This window comes from Rhinolophus hipposideros, assembly GCF_964194185.1.
Source record: "Rhinolophus hipposideros genome assembly, chromosome: 11".
Lineage (NCBI taxonomy): Eukaryota > Metazoa > Chordata > Mammalia > Chiroptera > Rhinolophidae > Rhinolophus > Rhinolophus hipposideros.
In genome coordinates this window covers 21,368,549-21,390,767 of record NC_138057.1, presented here as the reverse complement: position 1 = coordinate 21,390,767, position 22,219 = coordinate 21,368,549, and the positions used below count along the sequence as shown (strand labels likewise).

The 22,219-nt window shown below is 40.9% G+C and overlaps 1 protein-coding gene across 1 annotated transcript in view; it reads left to right on the top strand.

Annotated features, from left to right (window-relative positions):
• Window positions 1-3,979: 3,979 nt before the first annotated feature.
• Window positions 3,980-22,219, top strand: part of SH3GL2 (SH3 domain containing GRB2 like 2, endophilin A1) — a 188,633-nt gene continuing 170,393 nt past the window's right edge. The window contains exon 1 of the mRNA XM_081065245.1: window positions 3,980-4,515. Coding sequence (XP_080921371.1) covers window positions 4,471-4,515 — 45 coding nt within the window. The 5' untranslated portion in view covers window positions 3,980-4,470. The remainder of the gene's footprint in view (window positions 4,516-22,219) is intronic.

Sequence of the window (22,219 nt, the reverse complement as noted above, 5' to 3'; positions counted from 1 at the left end):
AGCCTAATGTGAGTCACCCACTTGAGTAAGTCCCATTCCTGTTCTCCTCTTCTGTGATTGGGTTAATAGGTTTAGCTAAACGAAGTTTTTACAGGGAGAGGCCCTGTTCTTTGGAGGGAAGAGGGCTATGTGAGAGAGAAGGAAAGGTGGGGCTGAGGGGTAGAAAGAGAAAGACCCACACATTCTACCTCTGAGAGACAAAACAATGTGTGCTTCTCTCTTTGTAGTTGTTGTAGGGTGGGTGGTAGGTGACAAACCTGGAGGCAAGGAAATGACAGTAGTCTTTCCTTTGATTTCCCATCTCTAGGAAAAGTCTTGTGAGCCCTGTCCATGCTGCCTGGGGGCCCAAGGCTACTGGAAGCATCCAAAGGCACCAAATCTTATGTTAAGTGCTAGTCACACCAGAACACCTGTCTGGGTCCTGCACAATCCATGCTTTCATACAGGGATGGTGGGTGAAGGATTTTAAACATCAGACCCAGTGTGGCAAGAATATGGCATCAGTGACAGTGATAAATTGTTCAATCTTTCATTCATTCCTTCCCATCTGTGTGCATTAACACAGACTGGAGACTCTGCTCTGAATTGAGGCTAGAAGTGGAAGTAGAAATAACAATGAATAAACACTTCCTTTCATTGCTTCTGTTTTTTCATCTGTAAAACACGAAATTGGGATTTAATGCCTTTGCTTTGCTGTGTTTCTTGCACTTAATGAGCTTACACATAAAATCAGGCATAGTTTGTCCTGGTGTGGGCCAGAGGAGAGGTGTCAGGGGCTGAAGGGCAAAAAGATGAGAGCTGCTGCTTCTTGTCTGTGTCCTTGGAGAAGTCCTCTGAAAGGTGCCAGGGATGCAGTGGTTCTGTGCAAACTAAAGGTCTGGTATTTGCCAGAAGCTTTCTTATAATGCAAGGAGAAATAGTGCATGAACGATGTGATGGAATTATTGCTGACTGTGAATTTTCTGCCCAATTTGTGAGGTGGTGCTGTGTGGGGTTTTTTTCTATTGGAACTTTTAAAAGTAGATGTAGCTTTATTTACCATTTTACATTGATTTGATCTCAAGAGAGGAGAGGGCAGCATGTTGAATTGCAACCACCTCTTCTGAAACAAAGTTCTGACTCGCTGACCTTAGATCCCCCTTTCCCAATGTTGTGCTACCACAATTCTTCATAGAGCCTCTGTCACGGCTTCTGTGCAACCAAAGAGGGCACTCATGTTTGAAAAATTTTCAGTCTAGTGCATTCATCCGTCTGTATTCAGTCACAGTAACTGTCTACAGGAAGCATTTTCTGAATTACTGGCCTGGAGACCCCTTGGGGTTCAAGGGCCAGTCCATACTTGTCTTGGCATCTCACCTTACCACCTCCAAAACCTCCTACCATGATTCCCGCTAGTAGGAGGAGCTCAACAAATCTCTTTCAAGGATAACGTCTTAAATAGCTTTATAGGTATAAATTATGGCTTCAGTAGAAATGCAGGATTTAAGTGAGACCCAGAGGATACCTGGGAGAATTAACCATGGTTTCAAAAGGATTTAAAATTCCTTGGGTAGTTCTTCCTCCCAAGGAGGTTTCTTTGATGGACAGTAGGATGAGCCTTCTGATTTGGTGGACGAAGAACCAAGAAAAGATAGAGACTTTTGTTTGATTTAGGGTTAAGCATTCAGAGTTCCAAGGAGACTCTAGGTCCTCATTTCACACCTTTCACAGAGCTCAGGAATCCCAGGCCCTCCCACTTTGTAGATTAGTTGCTCTCTCTCTCAGCAGTTTCAATCAAGGCCCATACTTCTATGAAAATGTTCCATTTTTCAGATCAGAGACCAGTTAGGAAAAATTAACTATGAAAAACCTTTTTTATTATATAATTAATGGGAAAACATTTTAAAAATTGAGAGAATAGAGAAAAGAAGTTCAGTCCTAAAAGCTCTACTAAGATCCGCTGGTTTTCAAAGTGTGGTCCCCAGACCAGAGCGTTAGCATTGCCTGGGGACTTGTCAAAAATGCACAGTCTTGGCCCCCACCCAGACCTAGTGAATCAGAAACCAGGGATGTGGCTCAGCAATTTGTGCTTTAAAAGTCCTGCAAGGGATTCTGAGGCACCCTGAAGTTTGAGAACTGCTCCAGCAGCCATGACTATTATCACCATTTTATGGTAGTCTTTTTGTGTGTGTGTGGTATGTAGGCATACGCTGGCTTCACCAAACTGTTAGAGTACAAAAGCAGTCATTGTGACACTAACCCCCAAATCTTCCCAGCCTAGAGCCCCACCAACTCATGCATTAAGTCCAAAGTCCTACAGTTTCCTAAGGTCAGGAACCTGGGAAACACCATGGTGATCACCATAGGTGTAAGTGGGCCCTGGGCATACCACCTCATGGGTCCTCAGTCCAGTCACGTTAATGGTTCGTCCTAGATTTTGATGGGTCAGTAGCCCCACCTATTTATAGGCAGGACTGTCATCTTTCCCTTTCAAATGCTTTTCTGAGACACTGATTGCCCCTTGCCTGACATGCCTTTAGAATGGAAGAGCTCACACTTCCCCCTCCCTAGCTGGTAAGGAAAATGCAGGGTAAGAGGTCAAGGCATGGAGTCACCATTCCCTCTGACCCTCAGGCCCAGGGGTGAGTCTGCCCACTGCTTCATGAGACTGCAGAAAAGAGAAGACACCTCCTCCAACTTCACTGATGCTTTTTGTAAGAATAAAATGGATAAGTTACTGCATGGACATCTGATGACAAAAAGTGTCTCAGGTTTATGTCTCACTCATACTAAACATCTGTTGGACATCAACTGAGGACTTTGCTCTACTTCCTTTTCACAGTGGATTCTGTTTGACAGACCACAACTATTTAGAATACTGTTGCACAGTGAAAAGAGACCTTTGTAGCATCTCATCCCAACAATTAAACTCTCTGCCAAGAAGTGACAGTCACTTTTCTTCTTAACTCACTAATGAAAGCTTGTCACAGTGCCTGCATTTAACCACAAAATAGGTGGAAAGTACAGTTCTACCATGTATGTATCTGGAAGGTACATGGACTTCAGTAATGACAACCACATTGGACATTTTCTGCTTTTGTCTGATTCTCTCTGGAGACTGGGTCACAAGTCTGCGTGCTCTTACTTCTGTTATCTACCACTATCTGCTCGGCTCTTCTTTTAGGTGTTTGAGTTCACATTATCCAGGACTATGATTGGTAGCTCAGCTGATGGTCAGGACCCCCTTGTACCACGTGTTTACCCTGTGCGCAAGCAGCTTGGCTAGAAGGGTGGAGATGTGGTCTATGGTTCCTTGCAGGCAGCAGGGGTTGTGGAGGCAAGGGATTCCTAGTACTCCTTCTGCCATGCTGTTTTCTTATTTATCCTTGGCAAGTGTTTCATCTTGGCTTCTGTCACTCCGACTTCTCCCCCTTATAACTGTGGTCCCTACGTGGGGACAGCATTCAAGTTCTTTCCTATGTGCTCCTCAGTCCTAGAAAAACCAGAGGAAGTGGCCAATTACCAGAACACAGAAGACAGGTAGTGCTGCTCTGCTACTAACTATTTTAATTCTAACAAAGTTTCCCTTTAGCCTAGCCATAGATACTTTGTTACATATGTAGGATTTGTACAGCTTAGTATCATCATGCTTGTTCACGTTATATAATGTTTATTTTCGATTGAAAATCTGAAATGTATCATAAGTGAAAGCCAAGTTTATATTCGATCTCTTCCATATCTGTAACCAGGATTAAATGCTAACTATAGTAATAGCCCGCTTCACTTTTATTTATCCCGCCAACTTTAAGGTTTTTAAATTTTTTTGTTATTTTTAAGTCGTTAAGTTGTATGAGACCAAACAAAACAAAACACACACACACACACAAAAGAAAGGGAGTCGGTGGTGATATTTCCTAACGTTATGTAGGTTTAAGCGATATTGAAACGAGGGCAAAGCACTGTTTTCTGCAACCAGCCAGGCGGGGGCAAGTCAGAGAAAGAGCACGGACTTATTCCGCACCCCAGGTAGAGCCACTCCTTTCTAGGCTGCCAGGGGCAAAGGGCAGGCAACGCCGCCCCAGCCACCTGCAGCCGAGCAAGTCACCTGGGTCGTGCCCGGTGCAGGGCCACCCGCTGCAGGGCCCCGGCCTCAGCCTGACGGGGTGCGCACGGCCCTGGGGAGCTCGCCCTGGGCCTCCGCCCGCCGGCGCCCATGGGAGCCGCGGAGCCCGACCCGCCCGCCCGACGGCCGCGCCCAGGTAGCCGGAGCCCAGGCACCTGCGTGCGGCCCCACGCCCGGGCGGGGCTTCCCGCGTCCCCTTTAAGAGGCCGCATCACCCGCGCCTGACGTCAGGGTGTCTCTCCGCAGCACCCGCGCCCCGCGCCGCTCCGCGCCCCCGCGCCCACAGCCCGGCGTGGCCCTGCGCTCCCGCTCCGCCGCCGCGTCCTCCCGGTCCCGCCGTCGCCCGCCTCGGCGCGTCCTCCCGCACCATGTCGGTGGCCGGACTCAAGAAGCAATTCCACAAAGCCACGCAGGTGAGGCGCGGGGCAGGTGCGGCGCGGGGCGGCCCGGGCGGAGCTGCGAGGGGCTCGCGGGGCGCGGGCCGGGGCGCGGGCCGGGGCGTGGGGACCCTCGGCGGCCGAGCCCGCCCCGCCCGCATCGCCCGCCCCGCATCGCCCGCCCCGCATCCCCGGGCTGGAGACGCGCCCACCGGCTCCCCACCCCGGCGCGTGGGGCTGGGCGGGCGCCCGCGGGCCCCGCGTCCCACCCCCGCACCGCCCCGCGCAGTCGCTGCGGGGGTGGGGGGGGAGACCAGGCGTGCAGGTGCCGGGCGGCGCGGCGGGACATTATGTCAAGTCGCCTTTGCCCCGTGACCTTGCGGTGTCGGTGCGCCGGGCTGTCCCGGGATGTGCTGGCTCGGCGGTGCCCGCCCCGGAGGGGCTGCGGGGACGCGCGGCGAGCTGCGGCCGGACATCCCGGAGTCCCCGCCGGCCCGGAGCGCCCGGGCCCGGAGGAGGGGAGCCCGGCTTCCTCGGGAAGCTCCGCGTGAACTTTTCCTTAGGGAGCTCGGCGTCTAATCGCTGTGCGGCGGAAGCTTGGCCGGCGGTCTGCGTGTCTTAAAAAATGTCACATCGTGTGTGCACCACACGCAGTCCGTTTTCTTTCCATCACCATGTATATGGTATATAGAGATGATGTATTGCAGAATTACACACCGGAAATCTATGTAACTTTACTAACAATTGTCACCCCAGTAAACTTAAAAAAAAAAAAAAATTCCAGGGGGTGTTGCAGCCTTAACATAACCAATTTTTAAAAATCTTTAAAATGTTATTTTTAGTGAGCTTTTCACATTTTGGATACGGCTGTCTTTCTCTATGGGGTTAATAAGCTGTGATTAAAATAAAATTTATTAATTCAGATTCTAATAATTTAAATCTCATTGGGCTTGGTCCAAGAGTTTTATATAGGGACAATTAAGTTAATACTTACAATGTGACCTAGTTCTTATATAATGAATAGGGTTACTATTTTTTTTTTTTTTTATTCTTCTGAAACAGTTCGAGTTCAAGGGATCTTTAACCTAAGGGCTTTGTTGATTTCTTTAAACATTTCTCATAATTGAGTCTTAAGTATTTTTTTTCGTAGGTTATCCTTAATATTGAGCTTTTTCATAATTCCTCAGAAGAAGTGAGGTTTTTCCCAGGCTACTACTACAGTAACAGTCCTATTATAAACCACATCCAGGAAGGTAAGGGTTGTGTTTTACAGAATCTTGGTTAACTTACGGTGACAGATGCAGCATGAAATTCATCTGTGCACCCACGTGCTATCCCTGTCACCACAGACTTGCCTTTATAGAACCAGTTATTTCTGTCGATTTAGGAAATAGAAGAAATTCAGACAGTTGCAGTAAAAAATGCCCATCGATGCAATCATCTTTGCTTTTCAAATTGGATCTTTCTGAAACCTCTCTGCCAGAAATGTTTGTAAATATAAATGTATTGTTGGTGTAATTTGGAAGGTCTCTCATAACTTTATACCCAAATTCCTTCAGGTTTAGAGAACCAGTGTATGCACTGCCCATAAATTCTCAGGCAGGACTTCTTTGATGTCACAAATCATTTTTTTTTCGGGTACTTGTCACTCCTGTAAAACAGACCACAGTGTTGAATTTACCAATACCACATCCTTTCTTCACGCTGATTCTCAGGACTTTCTTTGGAGATCTTAGTGTTGTCCTAAATGGCAGTTAGGAACCTTGGCTTTGGAGTAGGAAAGGCTAAGGCTTGACCCCTCATCTGCTGTCTGTGACCTTGAGCAAGTTATTTAACTTCTGAATCTGTCCTTTATAAAATGATGTGATTACCTGTTTCTTAGAGTTGAGGTGACCATAAGTGAGTTTGTAGAAGACATACAGAAAGTGTGCAATAAATGTTATTAACGTTAAGGATAATTTTATTAGGATAAAATACTGTTCCTTCCATTGGTAATGAGACATGAGGAAATTACAGAATTTTTAGCTTTGCTACTTTAACAGAAATAATCAGAAGGCCCCATTTCAGGTAAATCTTGAAACTGTATGTAGCTCTTAATATTCTGAATACAGAATTGGAATTGTGATTTGAAATAACTTCTTAGATCATTGGAGGAGGCCTGCTTGTGATAAGATCAGTACTTACCATACTAAATCTAGATGCAGAATCACTTCCTCATTTTCTTCTTTTTACTGAAAAGTCTTGCATTTTAAAGGTGAGACAACGCACAATCTCTTATCCATTGCTTAGTATCGCACCATCTTGGAAAGCCCAGGGCAAAGGTTATTCTTCCTGTGCATGTACGTGTATTTCGAAGGGCGTGTAAAGCCAGTACTAATATTTGCATGTGACGAAGACATTAGGAGACATAGCCATAGTTCACTTTTTAATCCATTTCCCCCATGTAGCTCACGAACCTGATCTTATCTGCAGAGGAAGCTGTAGAACTAGAATTATTTCCTTTTGAGGACAGATATGCTGGATTAGGTAGCCTATGTTTCAAAGTGTGAGACCTCTCTTCCTCTCTTCATAGAAACAAGCATTTCTCCTGTTTCTATGAAATTGAGTTTTTGCTTATGTTAGTGAGGGCTGATATTGGTATCAGTAAAGCAGTGTAACTTTAGTGTTTGCCCACTGATTTGAAATCTCTGATATGTATCACAACTGTTTTCTTGGTTTAGAACTGATTATTTCTACCTTGTTGCTGACAGCTGTTTTCAATAGCTCAGCTATTGGGAGGTGAAAAAAATGCTTTTGCCTAATAAGATACTAATACTAGAGTGGAAAAGCCTTCTATCTTACGTGTATATTAAAATAGCAAAAATCAATCATCTTTGTACTTCAATAAACTGTATTGCTAAAAAAGATGTAATTTGCCATGCAATTAGAATAAGTAAGATACTTTTTTTTTTCCTGCAAAATAGGGCAAATGTGCATTATTATCCCACTTTTAGTGAGTTTTATTCTTGAGATTTTAGCAAGAGTCATGTCAATTTTTTTTTTCACTTGTTGGTTTCAACTGGCAGAAGATTAGGTAAAAATATCTGTTTGGTTTAAATGTATGTGTGTGTGTTTGTGTGCGTATTTTCTTCTTTATCAAGCATTTGATGTGGATATAACTTGCTTCATAGTAACGTGAAAGTATTAAAGAATAACATTTGTTAGGTCATTGTATTGGTTTGCTAGAGCTGCTATAACAGAATATCATAAACTGAGTTCCTTGAACAACAGAAATTAGTGTTGCACACTTCTGCAGACTTGAAATCTGAGGTGTCAATGAGGTGTCAGTAGGGCCAGGCTCCCCCTGAAGGCAAGAGTATGTTCCAGGCCTCTCTCCCAACTTCTGATGGTTTGTTGGCAATCTTTGCCCTTTTGTGGCTTGTGAAGGCATGTCACTTTTCGTTGCACTACACTTTGTTGAGCTTCACAGATGTTGCGTTTTATACAAATTGAAGGTAAGACTCTCCACCAGCAAAAATATTACTATTTGGTTTATTGTGATCCTTGCTTTATTGTGGTGGTTTGGAATGGAACTCATAATATCTCTGAGGTCCGCCTGAAGACACATCACCCAGGTCTCAGTCTTTATGTTCACCGAGTGTTCTCCCTGTCTGTCTATTTGTGTTCAAATTTTCCCTTTTGGTGTGGACACCAGTCGTATTGGATTCGGGCCCTACTCCAGTAGGACCTTATCTTAAGTAATTAATTCTGTAATGATCCTCTTTCCAAATAAAGTCACATTAAGGTATTAGAGGACAAGACATCAACATCAGAATTTGGGGGGGGGTTGTAATTCAACCTATAACAGTTATTATTTGTATAAAAGGATCACCACAGTGTTCTTCTAAATAGTATATTTGATTCAACATTTGAAAGGACATTCAGTCTGCAAATAATAACTTTCTGTTGTATTGAATGAGATATGCACCTATCAGTGAGTCTGGTTGGGATATACACCTATTATAGACTATATCTTCTGGATTTTTTGAAATGATGACACTCATATTTGGTCAGGCTGTGTACTATGATATAGTCTGGTATATGATTATCGTCACACTCAAATTCTCCAACTGGAAAAATTTAATTACATTGGTGTTCTATGCCTTTCTGTTCTAATTTCTTCATGCTGTCATCATATTTAAAATGCTGTGTTACATATAGATACTTTACTTTGGAGACTGTTACATAAATTTGTTTATGCATTTGTTGATTTGGTGAAACTTAAAACTTACTATGATATTTAATGAAATACTAAGTAATTAGCTGTGACTATCTGAGTGAGGTTCTCAATTTCTTCATTGCCTGCTCTAAGCTTTCTGCTGCCTTCAAAGTGTCAAATAGGGCTTATTGGTTCTTATAGGGTTCTTATACCTGTGCCTTTTGTCAGGTTGTTAGCTGACGTCTATAATAGGCTGGAGGGCCTATGTATTTTCTAAGGATATATGTCTCATTTTATATGTGCCATTTTTTCTGAGGGAAGGTGTCGTTAGCCTCTCTCCAGCTTCTTAAGGAAATTCCTCACTCTTATCCCTCCTCCTCTAAGTAAAAATACACTGTAAGAAATTGATCATGTTATCAGAAGAGAATGGGGTGATTCTTATAGTAATGATCATGCCATCCATTCTATTATTGGGATTTAGAACATCTGATTAAAATGCTTCCTCTGAACTAATTTTAGGGGCAATCAAATATTACAAAAAACACACACAAACAAACAAGAAACCTGTCCAGAGGTGTCAGGATTGAATGAGATAATGTTTGTGAGAGTGCCATACTTGCATAATAAGGATAACTTGAACCATGTTAAAACAAATGTTAATGAACTCTAACTTACTGATACACTTGGCTAATGGTCATGGAAGGTGTTTGAAATGAAAGTGGCAACTGAAAAAAATTTCCCTTGAGACTGAGATTCTTCTTGATCAAAGTTTTCGTTGTTGACAGAGTTATATATTTGCAAGTTCTTCCCCCACGGTGATTCTTTAACATTTTAGATTGAGTTTATATGAATTTTGGTTTCAATCTCTTGGAAAATTTTAGAGTACCTCCAAAATTATTTAGAAATATCCTTGAAAATGGCAAGACTTGGTTGCGGAAAATGGAGACTATTTTAAGGAGAAATGATATGGGGGGAGGGTGGTTATGCTTGCCGAGCAGATTCCATTCTCTTGTGCTGCATACAATTTCTGGGTCATCAGGCAACCCTAGGGCTTCTTTTGGTGTGGGTAGCTTGAGGAAGCATGGAAGAAGGGCAAGACCCATGGATAGGTTTTCCCCGCTATATGAAAAATAGAGCATTCCTACGAAACTTTTCATAGGCAAAAATGGCGTAAAGCAAAGAAGCAATTACCATTAATTTATATGGAAAATTGTTTGAGGGTTCCCAAACCCAAAATTGTCTTTATTTTGTTCACCGTGATCAAAATGCTTAATTACGTCCAGTTTTATGCTAAGCATAACACCCTTATGAGCTCTCTGAGGCTTTTCTGATACCTCAGGACACATCTTGCTAACAGAAGCACCAAATAAACCAAGATGAAGCACAGATGCTCACAGACATGGTTCAGAGCTCTGGCAGCTTGATGCTGAGATGCTGCGTGTGGTTCTGGGGAAGGAGCTTGGCGGGGCCGCTCTTGGTACTGGGGGTGCATGCTCCCTCTATAACAGCTACTACCAAACAAACTTGGAATGTTATTTTTGCGTTTTGCCTTTTTTCATAAAAGGGAAAATCCTCTTGGGATTTCTTAATGTGAGCGAAAACAGGTACTAATGTAAGTCTTTCGTAAAAGCCAGTGGTGTGACATGAATTTTCGAAAAGCAGGCGACACCTGTAGTGAGAATTAGGTGATGTGGAACTGAAACACAGCTCCGGGGTTTAAACTGGTGGGGCTTTCCTAAGGATGAACAGTCCTTCAGAGGTTAAGGCCAGATGGGCAAGATACTGGGGGGAGGGGAGGGGAATGAGGTATGACATCAAAGATTTCCTTGACTTCGTTTTTTCCCCCCTTTCTGTTCTTTTAATCCTTTGTGCCCTTGTTCGGTGTTCTCTCATGGGATGATCAGTTGGGTGCAGCCAAAATAGGGGACACAGAGATGCAGGAAAACAGAGTTTATTATACTCACAAGTACTAGAAATACAGAGTGCCTGCACCGCAAGAGCAGACATATGGAGGGAAAGTCAAGGAATGGGCTCAGCCAAGCAGGTGCAGAGCTGAGAGAGCGTGAAGCCCCTGGACATGTGCCTCCATTGGCGATCGTGGCGGGTACACATGAGAAGGCAAAGCCTGGAGAGGATTTCCGTGGTGTATTTGAACATTTAGTCCAACTAAATTCAGAATAAGATGTTCTAGTTGCTTTACCCTGTGCCCTCAGGGGTCAAACTGTATGTGGTATGGATAACTATGGAGAAGCTGTCTGTAATTTTTGAGAGAAACCACCACCTAGTTCCTAGGAGGTTTGCTTAGATGCTTAGGTCTCTGAAGGACTACTAGGTAGTATTTCCTGACTTCTTCTGAATTATGATATCTCTGAGATATATGTCTTGTAATTCAAACTGAACTTTCCATAGGAGAAAAAAAAAGTGATGGTTGCTAGATGGGAGAGGGTAGGGATGGGGGAGAAGGTGAAGGGATTAGAAAGTACAATTAGTAGTTAAAATATAGTCACAGGGATGTGAAATACAGTATGGGGAATATATTTAATAATGTTGTAAAGAGGGCGACTGTGTGGCTCTGTTGGTTGGAGCACGAGCTCTCAATAACAAGGTACTGGTTCAATTCCCACATGGGATGGTGGGCTGCACCCCCTGCAACTAAAGATTGAAAATGCCAACAGGACTTGGAGCTGAGCTGCGCCCTCCACAACTAGACTGAAGGACAATGACTCTGAGCTGATGGGCCCTGGAGAAACACACTGTTCCCCAATATTCCCCAATAAATTTATTTTAAAAAAAGTTGTAAAGACGATGTAGGGTGCCAGATGGGCACTGGATTTATCAGGGGGATTACTTCATAGACTGTGTAGATGCCTGACTACTGCGCTGTACACTTGAAGCTGAAGTAGAATAACATTGAATGTCTACTGTATTGCCATATACCAGAAGCGATGTGTGACACGGAGCATTGTCATGATGGAGGATGATTTACAGCACACTTTAAAACACACCTTCTCTCAACCATAGCTCACACCGGACTGACTGCATCAAACAAGTTGAAACTTGTCACACACTGTCACTAAGGTTCGATGCACCACTTCCTGTATTGAAGATCCCTGCCTTTCCATTGGATGGCACTCGGCATTCACCGTATTTTGTTGATCACAACGGAAAGGCTCCGTGTCACACATCACTTCTGGTACAGCAATTTCTGTCAAATGAAAACATTACAGTGTGTCCTCATCCATCTTATTCACCGGATCTGGTGACTTCTGGCTTTTCTCCAAAATCAAAATGACCATGAAAGGTAAATGTTTTGAATCGATTCAGGACATTGAGGCAGCCACGACAGCCCAACTAAAGACACTCACGAAAGAGGACTTCCAGAACTACTTCAGAAAGTGGCAAGAACAATGGGATAAGTGTGTTCGAAAAGAGGGGGAGTATTTTGAGGGGGATAAATGGCAATGTGTCTTTTACTGTAATAATTTTTTTTTAATTTAAACATTCACCGTATATTTTGATCATACCTTGTATCGTCCACAGTAAACTCTCCCATTTGGGAAAGGAAACAAAACGGGAATCTTAGCACAGTTATTGTCCACAGCAGTGATGCCACCTGCTGGGTAAGCATTGTGAAGTCCCCAACCCCTACAGTAGAGGAAGTTCCTTGGTTTGAACCTGGTTCTGCAATCTAGGAAGAACTCTTGTTTTTTCCTCTATTTGGCCAGACCTAAAGATGGTGTCAAGAAATGTGGCCTCTTTGAGAGATGCACAGCTTTTTAAAGTAAGCTTCCTGTTTATTTTAAATTGGGGTATCATTTTTATAGTCATGGACTTTAAACTACTCATGGTTCATGGATAATTTGGACAATAAAATTCCTTCAAAAACATAGAAGACTTCTGATCTGTTTTCTTCTTGTCAGTTCCACTTGCCAGTTACCACAATGGAAATTGCTTTTTATTGATCTAGTTTTCAACCAGTTGGATTGGTTCTGTTGATCTGAACTTTGAAAGAGGGCCTAATACTTTGGTTTAAACTAAAAAGGCTTAACGGATCTCTGTTGCTCAAAGCTTGTTCATGCTTATTTCCTGTCTGCTTCAGGGATCCAGGATGACTGGAATCACACCATCTTTAACACATGATTTTTAAGGTTGCCAAAGGGAAAGCGTGTATTGGAACAAGAATGGGAGAGTTTCATGGGCCAGGCTTTGAAGAGGATTGTGATTGTGATATGCAGAATGTGAAGACCCTCAGTTACCCTCCCTTTTGTATATTCCTGTCACTTTGAGTGTGAGTCAACCTATCACTATGAAAAGATGTGACTCCTGAGATTGTTACGTTTTATGGCAAAAGGGAGGTGATATGATTGGGCTTAATGTAATCACATGAGTCCTTTAAAAGCTGAGCATTTTCTCTGGCTGGAGCAGAAGGGAAAGTCAGAGGTTGGAAGTAATGAGAAGGACGGGACATGCTATTGATGTTTAAAGATGAAGGGGGCCAAATGGGAAGGAATGCACTCAGCCTCTAGGAGCAGAGTCTAGCTGTGTGTGACAGCCAGATAGGAAATGGAGACCCTAGACTCACAGCCTTAACGAACTGGATTCTGCCAGCAACCTGGATGGAAAGGAGTTCTTCCCTACAGCTTGATGATAGGAACCCAGTCTAGCTCACACTTTCATTTCTGCCTTGTGAGATCCTGAGGAGAGAACCTAGTCAAGCTGGCCCAGACTTCTGACCTGTAAAACTGTGAGCTAATAAATGGCTTTTGTTTTAAGCTGCTAAGTCTGTAATAATTTGTTATGCAACAGTAGAAAACTAATAGAAGGAACAATCACTTCTCTTTGTGTTCAGTTGGCTGTAACTTGTAACATGGCCAAACCATGGTGCACACCAAAGTGCAATAATAGAAGAAGGAAGGAGGCTGGGAACTGTAGTTCAGCAGTGTACACAGAATATAGAAGTAGGTGTTGGTAAGAAGCTAGACAGCTTTGCTATCCCTGTGTCTATAACATTTTAATTTGTATGTACGTGTATGCTTATGAGTGTATACATATACATATACATATATACAGAAGGTGCCAAAATATGTATACACATTTTGAGAAAGGGAAAAACTATTAAAATTGTAATAATATACACCGATAACAAAAGATGAATACAAGTCACATTTGACTTCTGCAATTACAAGAGGTGGTCAGAGTAGTTACCATCAGTGTCCAGACACTTCTGATTATGGTGAACTACTGCTTGAGCAATTTGACCACAGTGTCCACTTGTATACATTTTTTGTCACCCCTGGTATATATGTATGTGTGTGTGTGTATGTGTATATGTATATATGTGTATATATATATGTGTCACAACACACATATATAAATTTTAAGTGTAATTTGCAGAATCAATCTTGTCTTATTACATATGCTTCTATGTTCCATATGCCTTTTTAAAAATACATTTTGTATTTTACAGGGTGTTTTTCTCCTACAGTGTTTAGACTGATATTTAGATACACATCTCTGGTGAAGCCCAAGTTTTTTTTTTTTTTTTTTTTTTGTTTCCTTCTTTTTTCGTGGTCCCTGATCAATTTTAAACAGTGAAGCTGTTAACTACATTCTGAGCAGCCTCTTAGCTGGGTGGGCTGGTAGTGCAGTGACAGCTTCATTAACCTTAAAATGGAGAGACTGTAGAAATGTGAAGACATTTTTGACTTACTAGTCTCCAACAAGGCATCAGGGATTTTTACTGGTGAGAGCAGAGTGGTTGATTCTTCACCTACATCTGTTTCTGTGGCCCTTATCTAGTATGGACACATCAGGCAGCGACTTGGACTTGTTCGCTGAGCTGTTTTTGAGGATCACAGACACATGTAGCATGCATTGTGGTGTTTGTCTGTCATGTGTTAGCTCCATGCTCTTTGACATAATTCCCAGATCCAAAGCCCTGAATGGTTCTAGGTGCAACTGGTGGACAGTGTCAAACATGTTTTGGAAGAAATGAGTTCTGGCTCCCTGAGATGTCCTGTAAAGACTTGGGGTCAGTTGAGCAACTCAGCTAAGGAGAGAATAGGCAGACATGGTTGTATATCTGAGTGATGAAATGAGGGGAGGTGTCTTGTAGAAATTGAGTACATGATGAGGGGAAGGTACAACTTTCACCCTTTCTGCATTTATGGCTCACTGAAGTCCAGACCCTGGTGTGCTTCTTTACGTTGAGGGAATGCCGTGTACAGTGGCTTGCTGGCCATATTTATATTATTCATTAAACTGCTTAAGTGACTACTTCTGGGCAAGAGGGACCTAAAATCCAAGCCTGTTGCTGTGACTGTCCTGTGTCATGTTTGTAGACTGACTGAAGGAAGTTCTTTCTGGAGCTCCTCGTTATCAATGTCATCATCAAGATTTTACTCATGAAAGTTAATATCCTGTTATCCAGAGGTTTTAGTCTGCTTCTTATGCTCAACCTTACACTTGAGTTCTCTCTCTTGTTCCACTTTTTAATTATGTAATAAACATTAAACTCTTTTGTGTTCATCTCATCCACTACTCTCTGTGTATCTTGGTCCCTTTGAAGCTCACAAGTCCAGAGTCTAGGTTTTCCACTTTTTTTGGTCATTACCTTCACCTTAAACCTAGTCCATATTTTTCAGAGAGCTACTTAGAGTGTTCATTATCCATCTCACCTCTAAATTTCTTGATATAGACATGGAGAACTTCTTTTTCTTAGCTCCAACAGAAGATGGGGAAAGCTTATCATTATTTAAAAATTTAAATTGTGTGAGCATTAAAATGTATTCATTTTTTTACAAGCTCTTTGGGTTACTTTCTATGTCTCAAGATGTACACATTTTAAACCATTTTCACCATGAACCATTTTATATGAAAGGAAAACTTATCATAGAAATCTCTTTATCAATGCATTTGTCTAAATTTGATGACTGTTACTATACTTTTATAAGGCAATGAATTATGTCGATACCATGTGGTATGTATTAGCCTGCCCTTTGTGAAATCTAAATTCTTGGTCTGATGTCACTGTGTCTGCTGGTTGCTTTCATGAATGATTCAAGTGAGTTGAGGCAGTCAGCTTCTGTAGATTCTTCCCATATGGGTATGATGGGGAAATTTGACTGTTCCCCCAAGTTTTCATTCAGTTTTATCTTCATGACTTTTGGCATTTGTATTTGTCTTTAAGCTACTGATTTGACTTTAATTGAAAAATAAGTCATCATTTTCATAAATGGAAAAATCACTATCACTTATTATAGAAGTATAGGAAATTATCCTGCAAAAAAGATAAGTTCTAGATACTCGTGCTTGAGTAAATCTGTGAGCTTGAGGACTATTCTGCTTTTGTTGAAACAGGAGATTAACAGATGTTAGAAAAGCAGTCAGTACTCTAACAAAACACAGATTCTTTTTCTTCACTAAGTCAGTTCACAAAAGTCAGAACAATTGAAGGAAGAATAAAGTGAATGTTATCCTCATTGAGGGAATTAGTGTTATTGAGGAAACAATTCTGCACCAACTGTATTGTTCAAAACTTGCCCCCATCCACAGTTTGGCTATATAAATGATTGACCACTTTCTCACTATCAAGGAATTGTCTGCCCAGGATAGGGGATCTGATTATGTACCATAAAAGGACTCAACTGTTTAGAACAGCACTGAGCAATCTTTATTATCAGATGTAAGTTCTTGGTCTGTGCTGCTTTATGTTCTGTGCCTAATGTTCAGAAGGGGTGCAGAGGCCTACTTCAAGAGAATCTCTTGAAATTTAGAAAACGGTGAGAGGCCATCCGTCGTCAGGCTGTATAGAACATAATCAATAGGAGCCCAAGGGTAGAAGCTCAGAGACTTCAGATGTCTAGTTTTCCCATTCTGAGGACCTGTGAGACGCCAGACAAGTCTCTGGTAACTTGATTTCAACCCTCTCCCCATCCTCATTCCTGAGTTCCAAAGCTGAAGTAATGTGGTCTTCATATGAGTTTAAGTTTTGACATTTTATGATTCTGGTCTTGTTCCCCTCTGATTCATATGAGTATTTAAGTGTAGCCATAGTCAAGTTTCTGAAGAGCAAATCTCATGTTGCTCCTCTGCTTAAATTCTTCAGTGCTCCTATGGCTCCCAGCATAAAGCCCTTATTAGTCCCATAAAGGTTTGTGGACTGTGATCTGAACCCCATTTACAGATCTAGTCTCATCTCTCACAGCTCTTGATATGTGTGATTATCTTTTCCATCCATACTGAGTATCTTTTACATTTTTCCTTTGTAGCACACAAGCTTACCTGCCTTAAAGCTTTTGTACTATGCTGTCCTCTGGAAATTCCCTTTCCCTCTTTTCCACCTGATTGTTGACTAAACACTACTTGTAAGGTCTCAGCTTGATAATTTCTTAGGTAGATTTACCCTTCCCTTATTTGGTATGGGTCAAATGCCCTTCCATGTACAATGAAAACGGCCCATAGTACTTCTTTTAAATTTAGTGATGCTTGGCCCACTGCACTGCAAGCATTGTTTTCATTGTTGGTATTCCCTCCAGTGGGTATAAAGAAAGGGATTCTGTTCTGTCCTTCGTTGTGTCCCCAGTGCCAGTCCCATGGTGGGCATGCAGTACGTATTGAATGAATACATCCATCCTATTTCTTTTCTATTATCTGTCTCTGTCTATATGTATAAGAAGTTATCCTGTATATATATTTTCATTAGTTTATTTATGCTTAAAATACATCACATATTCTTGAGTTAACTTAAAAGTTAAAACATGCCCTCATAAAATTGCAAAGTTGTAATTTTAAAGTTCCTTAATTATAAAAATGGCTAGCATGGCTAGACACTATTTTAGCTCATTAACTACCCATAACAACCCTATAAGGGCATTTTTACTCCCATTTTATAGGTGAGGAATTCGAAGCGCAGAGTAGTTCCACAGCTTCAGTGGCAGAGCCAGGATTTTAATCCAGACCGGCTAGTTTCAGAGCTGGTAACTGCCAGTAATTCTCAACTGTGAGTTCTATTCCAGCCTGAAATGTCAAACCAAGAAATATCTTAAAGCATTTAGTAATCAGTGAGATAAAGATGGACATCTTACTAGAAAAATTGGAAAAGCATATGGAAAGGCAATACGTGAAAGAACTGTACGTGGCCAGGATACAAATATACAAATCATGGAAATCAAACAGCAGTATATGACATCTTTTATTGTTTAGATCAGCATAGATTAAACGGATGATAACATTCTGAGTTAGCAAAGGCGTCGGAATGTGGTTCTCATTTGGTGGTGGGAGTGTAAACTGTTGCTAACACTTCTGGAGATCAGCAATTTTCTTTCTTGTAATTCTGTTTTTAGGAGCTGTCCACAGCTAATAAATATATAAGCATGAAAAACTTTGTACACAGTTGTTCACTTTAGGAGGTATTGCAGTGCAAAACTGGAAACCACCTAAATGTCAAAATGATAGGGGATAGGGAAGTAAATCATGATATGTTTGTAGTATGGAGTACCTACAGCTGTTTTATAGTGTTTATTGGTGTGGGGAAATAGTCACGCTTATTGCTAAGTGAAAGAAGCGGGCCATAAAACAGATATGTAGTAGGCCTTATATTGGAAAAAGAGCTATAGTAGTCACTAAAATACACTGAAAACTTATATGCCAGGCACTGTGCTCTATTGCTGTAAGCTTTTTAAATTAACATTTAAACAATAATTTTTCCTCATCAGTAACTGTATGGATGAGCAGTTTGTGTCTCTACATTTTCTTATTTTTTTCTTATTCTTTTTTTAAAAAAAATATTAGTTTCAGGAGTGCAAAACAATGTAATAGTTAGACATTTATTATTTATATCCCTCACAAAGTGATAACAACCCCCCCAATCTGCTACGCCTCTGACATCACATACAGCTGTTACATTTCCACTGTCTCTATTTCTAAAGCTACACTCCACTTCTTTTAAACGTGTGTGTGTGTGTATATATATGTGTGTGTGTATATATATATATATATACACATATATATATGTATTAAATTATAGTTGACATTCATTATTGTTCAGCTTCAGCTTCAGGTGTACACTGCAGTGGTCAGATACCTACACCATCCCTGAAGTGGTCTCCCTAATAAGAAAAGTGTCCATCGGATACCCTACAAAATCTTTACAACATTATTGGTTATGTTCCCCAAACTGACCTTCATAACCCCATGGCAATCTGTGGTTACCAACTGTTTTCTAATCCCCTCACCTTCTCCCTCATCCCCAACCCCCCTCTCATCTTGCAACTCAGTTTTTCCATTATATCTCTGAGGCTGTTTCTGATTAGTTCGTTCATTTGTTCTTTTCTTTAGATTCCACATATAAGTGAGATCATATGGTGTTTGTCTTTCTCTGTCTGACTTATTTCACTTAACATAATGTTCTCGAGGTCCATCCATGTTGTTGCAATGATAAGATTTCTTTCTTCTTTAGGGCTGTGTAATACTCCATTGTATAAATGTACCACAGTTTCTTAATCCAGTCATCTACTGATGGGCATTTTGGTTGTTTCCATGTCTTGGCTATCTATTGTGTATAGTGCTGCAATAAACATAGGAGTGCATAAATTTTTCCGAATTAGAGTTTTGGATTAAAAAGCATTTGAAAAAATCTAGTAGCCATTTATGGTAAAAACTCTTAAGGAAGTGGGAATAGAGGGACCATATCTCAACATATTAAAGGCCATATATGATAAACCCACAGCTAACATCATACTCAATGGGGAAAAGCTAAAACCATTCCTCCTAAGATCAGGAACAAGACAAGGTTGCCCACTTTCTCCACTTCTATTCAACATAGTGCTGGAAGTTCTAGCCACAGCAATCAGACAAGAAAAAGAAATAAAAGGCATCCAAATTGGTAAGGAGGAAGTAAAATTGTCATTATATGCAGATGACACAATACTGTATATAGGAACCCTAAAGACTCCACCAAGAAACTATTAGAGCTGATAGATGAATTTAGTAAAGTAGCAGGATACAAAATTAATATGCAGAAATCAGTTGCATATGTATATACCAATGATAAAATATAAGAAGGAGAAATTAAGAAAACAGTCCCATTTACAATTGCTTCAAAGACTATAAAATACCTTTATAAATTTAACCAAAGAAGTAAAAGATGTGTACTCATTAAATTATAAGACACTGAAGAGAGAAATTAAAGAAGGTACAAATATGTGGAAACACATACCGTGCTCATCGATAGGAAGAATTAATATAGTTAAAATGTCCATACTGCCTAAGGCAATGTATAGATTCAACGCAATTCCTATCAAACTACCAAGGACATTTTTTCACAGAAATAGAACATATAATATGAAAATTTATATGGAACCATGAAAGACCCAGGATAGCCTCAGCAATCTTGAGAAATAAGAACAAAGTGGCAGGTATCACGATACCTGATATCAAATTATACAGGCTACAGTAATCTAAACAGCATGGTACTGGCGTAAAAACAGACACATAGATCAATGGAACAGTATAGAGAGTCCAGAAATAAATCCATGCCTATATAGTCATTTAATATATGACATTGGAAGCAAGAATTTACAGTAGGATAAAGGCAGTCTATTCAATAAATGGTGCTGGGAAACCTGGACAGACACATGCAAAAAAATGAAGCTGGACCACCTCCTTACACAATATACAAGAATAAATTCAAAATGAATTAAAGACTTAAATGTAAGATCTGAAACCATGAAACTCCTAGAAGAAAATATAGGAAGAAATTTTACAGATATTATCTGGAGTAAGATTTTTACTGATATATCTCCTTGGGCAAAGGAAGTAAGAGAAAAAATAAACACGTGGGCTTACATCAAACTAAAAATTTTTTTCACAGCAAAGGAAACCATCAGTACAACAAAAAAAGGAGTCTACTGAATGGGAGAAGATATTTGCCAATCATATATCTGATAAAGGGTTAGTATCCAAAATTTACTTAAAAACTCTTTCAACTGCAAAAAAACAAACAACCCAATTGAAAAATGGCCAGAGGACATGAAGAGACATTTTTCTAAAGAGGACATACAGATGGCAAACAGACATATGAAGAAATGCTCAACCTCACTAATCATTAGAGAAATGCAAATAAAAACCACAATGAGATACCACCTCACCCCAGTCAAAATGGCTATCATCAATAAATCTTCCTTATGTTTTATATTTAGATATATACTTATCACTAAATTTTATTTCCATGCCATCATCTTTATTCTTTATTCCCATCTCTACCTTCCTCAGGTTAAATTGAAAACAAGGAATAGAATCTTACAAGCCATCACTGGGATTGGGAGCAAACCTAGTTTCCAGTCAAGTTCTAGAACTATAAATCGATGCAGGTTTGCTCCTTCATTAGGCATTTAACTTCAGACTATTTAGAACACCAGCTGTGTGCTCCATTGAGCCCCCAAATTAAACTGTTATTTGGGTTTCTTCTGAGTGCATTGCTGCTTTTCCTATTTCTTTAAGAAGTGTAGAAGCACTGTAAATAAGAACACTGCTAACGTCTTTTGCTGGCATTTTTTTAAATGAAGTTTTTCCCCCAGATCCCTAGTCTTATCTTCAGGAAAGTCAGTGTCATGGCTTTGATTCTGTGTTTGGCATAAAGGGAAGGAGGGTGGCTAGGACATGTATAATATAGAACAGTGCTTCTGCAAGATGTGCTTGGTAATTTGGTGTTAAAGTGTTCACCTTCATCCCTCAGCTCTTATACCAGGAGTCTCCTGGATGCCTGTCACTTCTTAGCTTTTTGACAAAAAAGGCTTGGAGGCAGCAAAAAAGAATGAGTGAAGTGGCGATACCCTAAGAAGATAGGAGACATTCCTGTTGCTTCCCTTTGAGCATGAATGAAGAATACTGTCAGTAGCCTCTAGTGGGCTTCTATTTTGAGGACAGAAAATGCAGAGTTTAGGAAGCCACAGATGGAAAAATAATACCCCCTCTTCTCCACCCCAAACAAAATAGAAAAAAATGGCGGAACCACTACCAAGCAACACAGCCTCAGTATTGAGATGGGAAGGCCATTTTTAGCTTTCTCCCAGAGAGGACACTCCTGGCAAGATGAGTTGGAGCACTGAAGGTGGCTGCTGGTTAGGCACAAGTGTGCCTTTATGGATGGTTTGGCTTTCTTTGGGGCCTGGCACTCTTTAATGGCTTCAATGAAAAGTGCTTCAAGCTCTGTGACAAATAGGCTGTGAAGTCACTTCTGGAATAAAGCTTGTTTTTTCAGCCTCTGCAGAATCTCTTCAAATTTCTGGAGCCAATATTAACTTGTGCATTGAGAAACAAAGTGAAAGATTCTGCCTCCAGAAATAAAGAGTAACAAACCGTGGTGCTGTTGAGTGCCAAATATGGCAGTACAAAGGCCTTTAGCCACTGTGCTTTGTGGTCTCGATTCCATTTTGTTCGTACATTCAATATGTTTAATACACAGAGGATGTCTTTTTACGGTTGATAATTAATGTCCCTTGGAAGAGTGAAATTGCTCAGAAAGTAGGATTCCTCTCTAGG